Source organism: Protobothrops mucrosquamatus, unplaced genomic scaffold (assembly GCF_001527695.2).
Source record: "Protobothrops mucrosquamatus isolate PMUCROS unplaced genomic scaffold, P.Mucros_1.0 scaffold3707, whole genome shotgun sequence".
NCBI lineage: Eukaryota > Metazoa > Chordata > Lepidosauria > Squamata > Viperidae > Protobothrops > Protobothrops mucrosquamatus.
The window spans coordinates 2868-15667 of NW_015389661.1; the positions used below are offsets into that span (position 1 = coordinate 2868).

At 40.6% G+C, this 12800-nt stretch overlaps 1 protein-coding gene across 1 annotated transcript in view; it reads left to right on the plus strand.

The window, feature by feature from the left end:
* Positions 1-12800, plus strand: part of LOC107298087 (zinc finger protein 652-like) — a gene marked incomplete at its 5' end in the record, with an annotated part of 28722 nt that overhangs the window by 2670 nt on the left and 13252 nt on the right. Inside the window, 2 exons of the mRNA XM_015827450.1 lie at positions 4809-4999; positions 5923-6038. Of these exons, the coding sequence (XP_015682936.1) occupies positions 4809-4999; positions 5923-6038 (307 nt within the window). The remainder of the gene's footprint in view (positions 1-4808; positions 5000-5922; positions 6039-12800) is intronic.

Below are 12800 nucleotides of genomic sequence, written 5' to 3' on the forward strand. Positions count from 1 at the left end.
TACATTGTGAAAACTCAGCTGTCAGTTGATCTTAATGTTATGAAATGAAAAGTATGCCATTTGCAATTAACTTGGCATAAAATAATTCATTTGCATTTAATTGTAATGGTTCAAAGAATGTTCGGAAAAATGTTCGGCCCTCCAGCACGTTCACTTCATCCAATCTGGCCCTCTTTGAAAAAAGTTTGGACACCCCTGACCTAGACTGTTGCTTAAATCTAAGAACTGTTTATGGAAAAGAAAAACCTTGGCTTTTGGCTAATCTTTTGGAGGAGAATCTACAGGAAGGATTTAAAGTGGCTTAACATACTGAACTGTAATTTTGACTGACTGATAAATTGACTTTGAATTAAAACATTGATGAAAGATTATTTGAAGGGGGGAGACAACATGGATATCACATACGTATCAAAAAATGACAGGACGCCACATTCAATATTTTCTCCTGAAGGACTTAGCCTGGAAAATCAAGGGCCTCCAGAAGTAATACTTCAAGGCAAGATAAACACTTTCCAGGAGGAAATATATGTAATGTTAGGACAAATACAAATGACAATAGACTCAAACCACAAGGAAATTCGAAACAACTTTGATGGTTTAAATAAGCATATTTCCAATCTAAATCTACAATTAAAAAACACCCAGGAAATAACAATGAATGAACAAATAAATCAGATAACAGACCACAAATTAGAAGAATATGATCAAATTGATGAAATAACAAATGAAAAGAATTACAATTTAACACAAACAGGAAAAAATCTACAAGATTCTGATACAACAAGAAAAATGGAATGGACTATAGAATTACCAGGAGAACCATCAAAGTTTGGGAGACAGAAAGTATTCATCTTATTTACTTCATCTTTTGTATTCCCAACAACATTTGCAAAAACACAGGAACCGCCGGGTAAGCGGATTACATCAACTTGGAAAACTACTCCGCAAAAGAAGACCAGAGACAGATACAAGAGATTTGACTCGCCCTACCAGATAGACTATTACGTGAACAAACATTTGTTTGAATATGGCTAAAAGAATAGAGAACTTTGAACATAAAGGGGCCCTATAATAAGAGGGATAAGAGATTTAAGTAATTTAGTATGTTCCATAATATATGAAATGTAAAAATAGTAGGTTGATGTAACTTTAATATAAGTGAAATATAAACTGATTAAAAAGGATGTTATACCTAGATATTATAAGATAGATAAAAAGTATAGTATTTTTTATAATGCATGACATAAAATATTGGGAGGATGTACTTAAATGGGAAAATTTGGACAGTTAGATGACTAACATATGAAGAAATTATGACTGATAAGAATTGGATTGAATATAAGGGAAATTAAGCGTAAACAAATTTACGAAAATAGGATGCATGCTGAACTAATGAGATGATGGTTATAAGAATAATATAAACTGAAAAAAGTCATACATAGAGATTATTATTATTTGTATAAATATAAAAAATGCCTATATCTAATCATTTATATATTGAAAATATTAAGAATTATATTTTGGTTAAGGTTGAAGAAGGAGAATATAAATGGGAGAAGGGAAGATCAAAGAAATATATCATTAATTAATATACTAATTATGGAATTATCAAACTTAATCATTATTGATTGTTAATTATTATTGTCTTTTTTTTCTTGTTAAAATATAAACCAAGACAACACGTTGTACACCAGGCACTGGAGATTGTTATAGTTAAAAACCAATAAAATATTTATTAAAAAAATAAACTTTTATGGGGGACAGAAATATATTGAAATGAAATGAATATAAGACTTAAATCTGGATAAGTTTGAAATTGGTGGAATTTGTTAAGATTTTCTTTTCAAAAGATTATTGAAAACAGAAGAAAGTAATTGTTTGTTTTGAAAATTGAAAAAACGAACTGGTGCTGACATCTAGTGGTGGAGGAAAATATACAACTGTAGTTGCTCTAATACAGGAACTGACAGAAAGCCCAATAAAAAATATCTTGTTTTTGTGACCTTCAACATCTTAACTAAACAGAGAACAGCTGTAACAAAAAGAAAACATGTTGGGCTATTTACAAGGCAAGAACTATAAACCTTAGGGGGGAAAAATTGACCTTACTGGATTATAAATACTTATAGAATTGTGACTTTAAAGCTGTTTGCAGAGAAACAAAAACTTTGATTCTTGGCTATCATGGAACATCAGAGACCTGCAGAAAGAATATATCAAGAAAAAACAAACACCTTCCAGGAGGAAATGTATGCTATGAAGCAACTAATTCAAACGACAATGATTGCAAACCACGAGAAAATTAAAAACAACTTTGAAAATTTAAATGAACACTTCTTCAGTTTAACCTTACAACAAAAAAAGTCTCAGAAAATAAAAATAGAGAGCGATCAGATAAAGCAGACAACTGAATATAAACCAGAGGAAAGAGATTTAAAGATGGAACTCAACGATGGAAGGAATTATGATTTAACCCAGGCAGAGAAAAACTTGCAGGAAATATTGGACATGGAAAAGATAACCTACACTTCAAGATTGCAAAATAAGTCTGAGGACAAGAAAAAAAATTCGACAAAATGGATTACAGAGCTGTCAGGAGAACTACAAGAACTTGAGAGACAAAAAATGATAAGAGAAATTAAGAGAGAAAGAAATAAAAAGATTTTCAATGAATACGAAGGGGCGAAACCCACAAAAACATTTTACTGGATTTGTCTTTTGTACCTACGACAACATCTACAAGACTATGGGAAGACTTTTTGGTCCAGCGGAGCATACTGATTAGGAAAGATGTTTGGCAAAAAAAAAAAGGCTAAAGTTAGAATTAAGAAATTGGATGATGGGACCTATCAGATGGAATATTTAAAGATTAAACATTTGTTTGAAGATGGTTAAAAAAATAGAAAAATTCTGGATATAAATGTATTTTAGTTTAAGAGGGACAAGTAACATAGTATTTTTTTATTTACTTTTTTATTTCTTTTTTTTATGATATGAGAAATATAAAAATGTTGGGATGGTTTATATGAGGGAAAGGTTTTAGATATTTAAGTGTAATTAATCTTGAGAAAATCTCAATTGATAATGCTCTGAATAGATTCAAAAGATTAGATGCTTTATTAGATGGAATATTTAAAGATTAAATATTTATTTGAATATGGCTAAAAAGAATGGAAAAGTTTTGGATATAAATGTATTTTAGCTTAAGAGGGATATGTTTTTCAAGTATATTTCCTTTTTTTTTCTTTTCCTTTTTAAGATATGAGAAATGTAAAACTGTTGGGATGGCTTGTATGAGGAAAAAGATTTAATACTTAAGTGTAATTAACTCTGAGAAAATCTTAACTGGTAAGAATGTTTTGAACATTGTGGGGAAAACAAATCTAAACAAGAACTTTGAAAACAGGATTTATGATGAGGTGATTAAGATAATTACTTAGAAAAGAAGCTTTATATTGATGTGGTTGTTAAATGCTAGAAAAATGTTTATATTCAATTGTTATCTATCAAAATATTAAGAAATGTACTAATTTAAGGTTGGAAAAAGAGAATATTATTGGAAGAAGAGAAAATCAAAGAAAGCTACTATGTGGATTATGGAATTATAGAAATTAATTGTTATGGATTGTTTTTAAATGTAAACCCAGACAACACACTGTTTACCAAATATTAAGGTGAATATGTTAAAAAATCAATAAAATATATTTTAAAAAATAAAATTATAGTTTGCTAACTTATTCCTATATATTTTGCACAACCTCAATGAATGATAACATTCTAGTTTTGTGGCACAGAATTTAAATTTGGGGACAGTGTGAGCATTACTTTGTTGTATAAGTGGTTTGCTAGAGTTTATGGTAAGATGTAGTGATGACTTTTTGCACTGAAGAATGATACAAATTACATAATTTATATTTTAGTTTTGCTTTGTTTCACTGTCTTATTCTACACAAGATGAAACTTAATTAGAACAGGGGTCTCCAACCCCCGGGCCACGACCCGGTACCGGGCCATGGCCTGTGTGGAACCGGGCCGCACAAGCAGTGGGTGAGTGCGCGCAGCTCCATTTGCACGAGCAGCTGGCTGTCATGCAGGAAGCTCCATTTGTGTGAGCACAGGCACACTCACCTGCTGCTTGTGTAAATAGAGCTTGCAATGCAAGTGCATGCGCATGCTGCTTGCGCGGAACCATCCCCTCCCCCCCCCACTGGTCCGCAAAGCTGGAAAGGTTGGAGACACCTGAATTAGAAAGTATCCTTTCCAACTAAAATCAGTCATTAATGCAAAATCACATTACTTTATTTATATATGATCTGCCATGAGTTTGGGTAGAGGGAAATGTATTATTTCATTTTCTCTTATTTCCCATCCATAGTCTAACTTCCTGCACTCCAAATAAGAAAAACATTTGTTTCACTCTGAGTAACTTATTCTAAATATTCACAGCAATATACTTCCTAGATGTGCTATACAAATGAGCTATTTTGCATATCAAATATCATTTTCAAGATGGTAGGCCTAGTTCTGTGCCTAAATCCTTCTCCAACATCATTGCTCATTCCACCTGTGCGTCCGTGTGAAGGGCTGGTACAATCTGGATGTTGCTGCTGATTTGCTCTTGAGGAAGCAGCAGGTGGCACTGTAATCGCATGATTATTCACTTTCTTAAAACTTGTGTCTGTGGTTTTAGTGACATTAGAATGAAGTGAGTGGCATTTTAATACTTGCCTCGAAACAATTTACTTACAGTTGCAATCTTTTCCTTGTGGATGTTCATTTTGGTTACAGCTGCCTGGTACCATCTGAAGTGAACTTTGTTTAAATTATTCTTTGTCCTGTCCACCCATTCAGTGTGTTTCCTGTAATAAGTCATTCAAGAAGCTTTGGTCCCTCCATGAACATATCAAGATTGTCCATGGATATGCAGAGAAAAAATTCTCCTGTGAGATATGTGAAAAGAAGTTCTACACCATGGCTCACGTGCGAAAGCACATGGTTGGTGAGTTTTTGCTGCCTGTTTTTGCATAACATTGTGCTTCCTTCAAATTCATGATTTTGAAGTTGAACAAACTGTCCATGTAGCATTATAGGTGGCTCCTTGTTTACAAATAGGTTAGTCGTTTTTTAAAACCACCTCTCCATAACTATGCCCTTATTCATCTCCATTAGTCATTACTGGATGAGATAAAGCCATAGAAAGCCTTTATAGTAAAAGGGGAGAAAACCAGACCTTGGCATCTCAATCCGCCCAATGTAAGAGTATCTGGGGCTATAATGTGCAAAATCTGTTTTAAATTCAATTGAGAGAAGGTAAATGGTACTTCAGTCTATTTGCAACACAGAAGGTGTGGTGTCTTAGTTCAACTCCATGTAGTTATTTTTCCTTCCTAGTTTTATAGTAAACTTCTGTACTTGGATGTATATCTTAACTGAGTGCAGATGCCAAGATTCAGGAGTTTATCAAAAAAAATTGCCTTTGAAACTAGAATCTGTATTTGGAAGAATTAAAGCACAAAACGTTGGTAAAATGTGGGATAGCTTCATTGTAAAGTACCCTTCTGTAGATCTAAATGATACAGGAAGAACATTTCCATGCCAAGTTGAACTTCTTTTCAGGTAGAGCTGAACTTCTAAGAAATTCTGTACTAAGCAGATTTCTGTATTATAAGGCACAATAAATAGCATTTTTATTTCCTGAGTGATAACTGCTACTTTTAATTATATTGTTTATATTATAACTTAACTACAGTTTATTTAGACCACAACAGGAACCAATCTGATTGTATGGCACCCACAGAAATATTTTAAATAAAATAAAAACACAACTGAATCCAATCTTTATCTATGCTTAGATTGTACCTCTTGAAACCACTGAGGCTTAAGCTAGTTATGACTGACTTATTTAATTGACTGATGTTTCAGCACATACTAAGGACATGCCATTTACATGTGAAACCTGTGGAAAATCTTTCAAACGCAGTATGTCCTTAAAGGTTCATTCACTACAGCATTCAGGAGAGAAGCCTTTCCGATGTGAGGTATGAATTCTGCTCAATGTCTAATTGATAGTGACTTGAATGTAAAAAACAAGCATATAATTATAAAGTAATACTAAACTTGAATAGACATGAACAATAAAATCTGTTCTACAGATCAAAGTTATCTCTTACCTAACATTCTATTTCTACAGTGGCCAGCATACAAGTAAGTCATGAGGATAGTAACATGCTCACACTATACTCCCCACTGCAAATTAATTTTGTCTCATGGTGCCTGCTTAAAATCTCTGGAAGAGAATGCATGGTATCCCCAATGATGATCAAAATTGGGACATAAGAGTATATTTATTTATTTATTTATTTATTCATTTATTTATTTACTTACTTACTTATATCCCACCTTTATTACTTTTACAAATAAGGCAGTGAACATATCCAACACACCTTCCTCCTATTTTCCCCACAGCAACAACCCAGTGAGGTGGGTTGGACTGAGAGAGTGTGACTGGCCATTTGCATTGGTACATTAATAATATGTATCAATGCTTGATGAGAAAGCAAGAATATTATGGTGGGCACTGCAGCCAGGTGAAGGTATGTTGGGCAGGGGAAGATACAGCAGGAAACAGGTTGGACCACTGTCAGACATATGGGGTAGACCAGTTTAGGAAACTTGACTCCACAGAAAAACTAGAACTGTATTTATTGAGATAGGCTATAGTAACAGAATCTTACAAGTCTGCCTATGTTTTTCCTTCCCTCCCTCCTAGCCTCGGAGTCAGGACAGCCAGTCTAAGTCTAATACTTTCCAGCCTCCCTGGGTTCAACACATGCTTCTGCACTTGCTGTTCTCTTAATGGCTTCTGGATGGTTTCTCCAAGGTCATCTCCATGGCTCATTATAGCCACTTCCAGCGATGACATTCTTGGTGTTTGGTACCAATCTCACTTGCTAGCCTCATGTGCTATACCCCAAGATCTGGTAATGAAGACTCAAATGCCTTGGTTTTCAAGTGTTGCTACTTATTGCATAGGAGTAGCTTATAATAAAGCTCCCCTCCTCCACAGCTTAATTGTGGATAAAAGGGCTGGACTTTTTGTATTACCAAAATCAACCAAGGGAAGGGTGCCTTTCTCAGTTTTTTTGTCCTCCAGGATTTCATGTGTGGCACCAGCTGTGAGCACAGGATTAAGGTGGTGGTGTAGCCATTGTCACCTGAAAAACCTAATGGCTTTCATGGGCACTGCTCTGCATTTACCCAGTCCTGTTTGTGAATGTTGGGTGGCAGGGATCAGAGGCAATTGTGCTTATGTACCAGTCTTGCTGTTGGAGTTCATAGCTAGGTTGGCAATGGAGTTACCCAGGTTTATGATATTGCAGACTTTGATCTGCTGGTTTTGGGTGCAGATTCTGAGGCTGCTCGGACGTTCATGGTTATCAAGGACCTGACTGAAGTTACCTCTGTGCCAGTACATGGACCAAGAAGTGTCACACATTGGACCTAGTCTTTATCTTTGTGACAGTTGCAATGTAAGCTGGAGTTGGAGAGTATTACCACGAATCCCCTGGCATGGACAGATCACTCCCAGTTGGCCTTGGATTTCTCTGAAGCTCTATCCTACCATAGAGAGGTAGGACCTATTTGATCAGTCTGCCCCAGGCTGACTGGGTTTCAGAAGGGGATTGGGGTCATTCCTGGATGACTTGGAATAAGGGAGCAGTAGCATCCTTGGATCAGATCACACCTGTGCAGACTCTCTATGTAAGTAGATCCCAGAGAGTTGCCTAGTTTTCAAAGGAATCTCTTGTGATGAAGGGACCTAGAGTGTTGCAGGAGAAAAATGAAGAATAAACCTGACCAAGCATGGGTAAGATCCTTTTCTGAACATTACATTGTTATGATAAGGGTGGCAAAGTATAACATTTTCTGCCCTTGTTTCATGCATGAAATGCTAGCCAGCAGCCTGTTTAAAGTGACCCAGTCATTCCTGGGTAAGGAGGGGCCAGGGAAATATTTATTTCATTTATTTTATTTAAGAAAATTTATATGGCCGCCCAACTGACTCTCAGTGATTCTGGGCAGCTTACAATGATAAAACCCAATATAAAAACAATAAAAAGCAATAACCCCACCCCACCCCCGGCAACAATAATTCAGTCAATCAAATAAGCCACTTGATGGGCTCCATCCCACTCTGGGTTCCCCAGACCCATTGGCAAAACCAGGTCTTCGGGTCCTTGCAAAAGAATATCAAAGTGGGGGCCAATCTTATCTTCATGGGGATGATGTTCCACAGGGAGGGAGTCACCACAGAGAAGGCCCTTCTTCTTGGTCCAGCTAGATGTACCTCAGGAGAGGGGACCCATAGCATTCCCTGCCTTGCTGCTCTGGTGGGTTGGGTAGATGTGACCGGGAAAAGACAGTCTTTCAAATAACCAGGTCCCAAACCATGTAGGACTTTAAATGTGACAACCAGCACCTTGAATTGGACCCAGAAGCAAATTGGAAGCCAATGCAGCTCCTGCAGGAGAAATGACAGATGTGCAGATGTAGGCCTGTACAAAACCATGTGGGCTGCTGCATTTTGAACCAACTGAAGCTTCTGGATACTTTTCAAGGGCAGCCCCCTGTAGAGTACATTGTAATAGTCAAGACAGGAGGTGACAAGGGCATGTGTGGCTGTGTGATGACCCAGGGCACAACACAGAGGCAAAACAGTCAACTGGCAGTTCAAACCGCCCTTTATTTGCTCCAATTTTCCCCAAATGCTCCCATGTTTCTGGCAAGCTGCAGAACAAAGTAAGACACACACACCTTCAGCAGCCTCTGGCTGCAAGTAGTTTCACAAGTTTTTAACTCTTCAGGCAGGGAAAGTGTGTGTATGGAACAAGCCGTCCTCATTCAGGTTTCGACTCACACACAGTTAGATTAGAAGAGTAATTTACTCAAGGCCACGTAAATAACAAGGAAAGAAAAATACATCCAAAATCTAACGAGTCTGTGGAAATACAAGCTTGCCTGAGCAGTTTCAGAAGAGAAGCCAAAATTCAATCCGAGGTCTTTGAACACCAAATCAAGTTTGTCAGCCAGTCCAATGGTCAGAGTTTCAGGGTTTCCAAGCAGAAATCACAACACAGAACAAGAGATCAGAGAGTTGTTTCCAAGATCAGCAACGGCACACAAAACTCCAAGCATTCAGCATTTGTTCCCGACAAATGCCCCTCCCAACAGCATCTCCTTAAGTCTCAGTCTCCAGGTGTGCCTTGTGGAGAGGGGCGGGGCACTCTCCTCCCGAGTAGTTGAGCCTGCCTGCGTTGTTCCCTCCTTCTCTCTACTCTCCGTGCTCTAGGATCAGGAGAGGGTGGCCCTTGCTCATCACCTGAGCTCTGTCTCTCATGTTCATCCTGTCCCAATCCTGAAAGGCCCTGGCCTGCCTCAGCCTGCTCTTTCCCACATTCCTCTGAAGCCACAGACACCCCTCGCTCAACCTCCATCCGCTCCGGTTCCAGCTCATTTTCCTCAGCAGATTCAGGCTCCGATGGGAGCATGACAGGCTGTGAGCAGGGATTGTTGGTCCAGAAAAGGACGTAACTGGTGCACAACACGCAGTTGCATGAAAGCCCTCCTGATGACTGCCACCTGTTCCTCGAGCAGGAGTCCAGGAGAACCCCCAGATTATGCACTGGGTCTATCTGGGGCAGTGCCACCCCATCCAAGACCAGAGATGGCAATTATCCATGGACCAAAGAACCCCAAACGCAGAGCCATTCCATCTTTCCAGAGTTCAGTTTCAGCACGTTATCCAGCCCTTCACAGCCTCTAAGCACTGCGAGAGGGAGGTCACGGCATTGCTTAACTCACCATGGGCAGAGACATATAGCTGGGTATCATCAGCATATTGATGATATCTCAGCCCATGGTGGCAGATGATCTCACTTAGCAGCTTCCTGTAGATGTTAAAAAGAAGCTGAGAAACTACCGAGCCTTGTGGAACCTCACAAAGCAGGGGATAAGGGCCGAACCTCTTGCTTCCTATCAACACTGACTGAGAGTGACCACAGAGGAAGGAAGTGAACCAGGACAATACAGAGCCCCTACTTCCAACCCCCAAAGATGCTCCAGAAGAATACCATGGTTGATGTTATCAAAGGCCACCAAGAAGTCAAGTACAGAAAGGATGGATGCACTACCCCCATCCTCTTCCCACCAGAGATCATCAAAATGTTTGACCAATGCTATCTCCGTCCCATAACCAGGCCTGAACCCTGACTAGAAAGGGTCCAGATAACCCACTTCATCCAGGAACCTCTGAAGCTCCCTCACAACCACCTCAACAAACTTCCTTGAAAAGGGAAGATTGGAGACAGGATGAAAATTATCCAATACGACAGAATCTAGCAATGGCTTCTTCAGAAGAGGGTGGACCACAGCCTCTTTAAAATAATGGGGCACCATGCACTCCCTCAGGAAAGCATTAATCACCACCAGAACCCACCCGCATGTCACCTCCCGGGAAGCTTTCACAAGCCAGGAAGGGCATGGATCTAAAACACAGGTGCTTGTGCTTATACTTCCTAGGATCCTTTCCACTTCCTCAGGATAACTGGGCAAGAACCTGCCCCAGGTGCCTCCACCAGACCAGCAACCACACCGGCATCTAACTGGGAATGAAACTGAGCAATTTTGTCTTCCAGAAAATCAGCAAATTCCTCAGCATGCCCGTTCAGGTAGACCTCTGTATCCTCCTTCCCCAGGAAGAGATAGCTCATCTTAAAGAGCCATGGTGGCACAGTGGTTAGAATGCAGTATTGCAGGCTAACTTTGCCGACTGCCAGCAGTTCAATCCTGACCGGCTCAAGGTTGACTCAGACTTCCATCCTTCCAAGGTTGGTAAAATGAGGACCGAGATTGTTGGGGGCAATATGCTGACTCTGTAAACCGCTTAGAGAGGGCTGTAAAGCACTATGAAGCAGTATATAAGTCTAAGTGCTATTGCTATTGCTATTAAATAGGGTTGGTGGTTAATTTTCTGCAGATGCAATTAGAGCAGAGAAGTACTTATGCTTCACCGCCCAAATAGCCACAAGGTAGGCTTTAATAGCAGCTCTTACCCTTGTTCAATCAGGTTTGTCCCTTGTTTTCTGCCAGTGGCACTCTAGATGTCTCTTTATCCACTTCATCCCTCTCAATTCCTCTGTATACCACAGGGGACAAAGAGGTCTACGAGTTAGGAGAGGTCACATGGGCACAATCCTACACAGCAGATGTGCAGTTATAACCCCCAGTTCCTTCTGAAACCGATCCAGGATAAATAGGTCCTGCTTCCGGGGGGGGGGGGTACAGCTGTTGAGAAACTCATTGCCACCAGACTGTGATCTGACCATGACAGGGACTAAAGATAGGTCTACCAATTCCAGATCACCAAGGCACTGCTCTGACAAGAACACCAAATCAGATGTGTGACCACTATATGTAGTCGGGCCCTGGATGACCTGGGACAGGCCCTTGGAAGTCATGGTTTCCTTGAAATCCCGAGTTACCTCCATCCCCACCTCCAGGGTTGGCAGATTGAAGTCCTCCAGAAATATAAACCTGGCGAACTCCACCAGCAGCCCTTCAGTGAGGTCCAGGAGCCTGGGTAGAGTACCTGCCACATAGCAGGGAGACTGGTACCGCAGCAGCAGCAATCCCACCTGATCCCTCAAGCCCAAACTAAGAAAAAGGGTCTCACAACCAGGCACTTGTGGAGCCATGCCCCTGGAGGCTGCCAGACATTCTATGATGACAACAGACACACACACACACCAGCCCTGTAGGCTGGTGCCATACTTGATAACCCGCTGGGCACATTTCTGAGAAAGCAACACCTCCCTCTGGGCCCAGCCAGGTCTCAGTGATACAAGCCAGACCAGCCTTCTCTGCAAGAAACAAGTCAGCAATAAGGCAAACCTTGTTACAGGCTGATCGGGCATTTCAAAGCAGCAGCCAAAACCTGGGCCCCCACAGATCTGCTGACCAGGTGAATGAGACTGGTACTAAATACCAAGGTTGCGTTCCCCGTGAATGACCTCCCCCTTGCCTCCCGTATCTCCCATTACCTCACACCATTGAAATACACTGCCCTACCCTACCTTCCCCACAAGCCATTGCATCCCCCATCTTCAACACTATTGATCTAAAAGGGGAACCTCCTCCAACTAGCAAACAGTCAGGGATAAGGTGAGCCTAACAGGCACTGTAGCAGTGGTCCCCAACCTTTCCACCTTGGTGGCCTGGCCTGGCGCGAGGGTGTGAGTGGCGCCCTCCACTCGTGCAAATGGAGCTTCGCACACAAGCAGTGGGCCCTTGTGCTTGCGCATGAAGCTCCACTCACATTTTTATTTATTATTTATTTATTTATTTAACTTATATGCCGCCCTTCTCCCCATGGGACTCAGGGCGGCTCACAGCATGTTAAAACAATATAAAACATTTCCCCTATAAAAGCCAATTAAAAACCAAATATTTATAGCTGTGTCTATTAAAATCATTAAAATTGTCCCTATTTAAAATTCACCCTAGGTCAGTCCCGCTTGCTGAAAAAGCCATGTCTTGAGGGCGTGGCGGAAGGTTAGGAGATCCGGAATCGTCCGGATCTCGGGGGGTAGTTCGTTCCAGAGGGTGGGGGCACCCACAGAGAAGGCCCTCCCCCTGGGGGTCGCCAGCCGACATTGCTTGGCCGACGGCACCCTGAGGAGGCCCGCTCTGTGGGAGCGTACCGGTCTGTGGGAGGGAATCTGTGGCAGAAGGCGGTCTCGGAG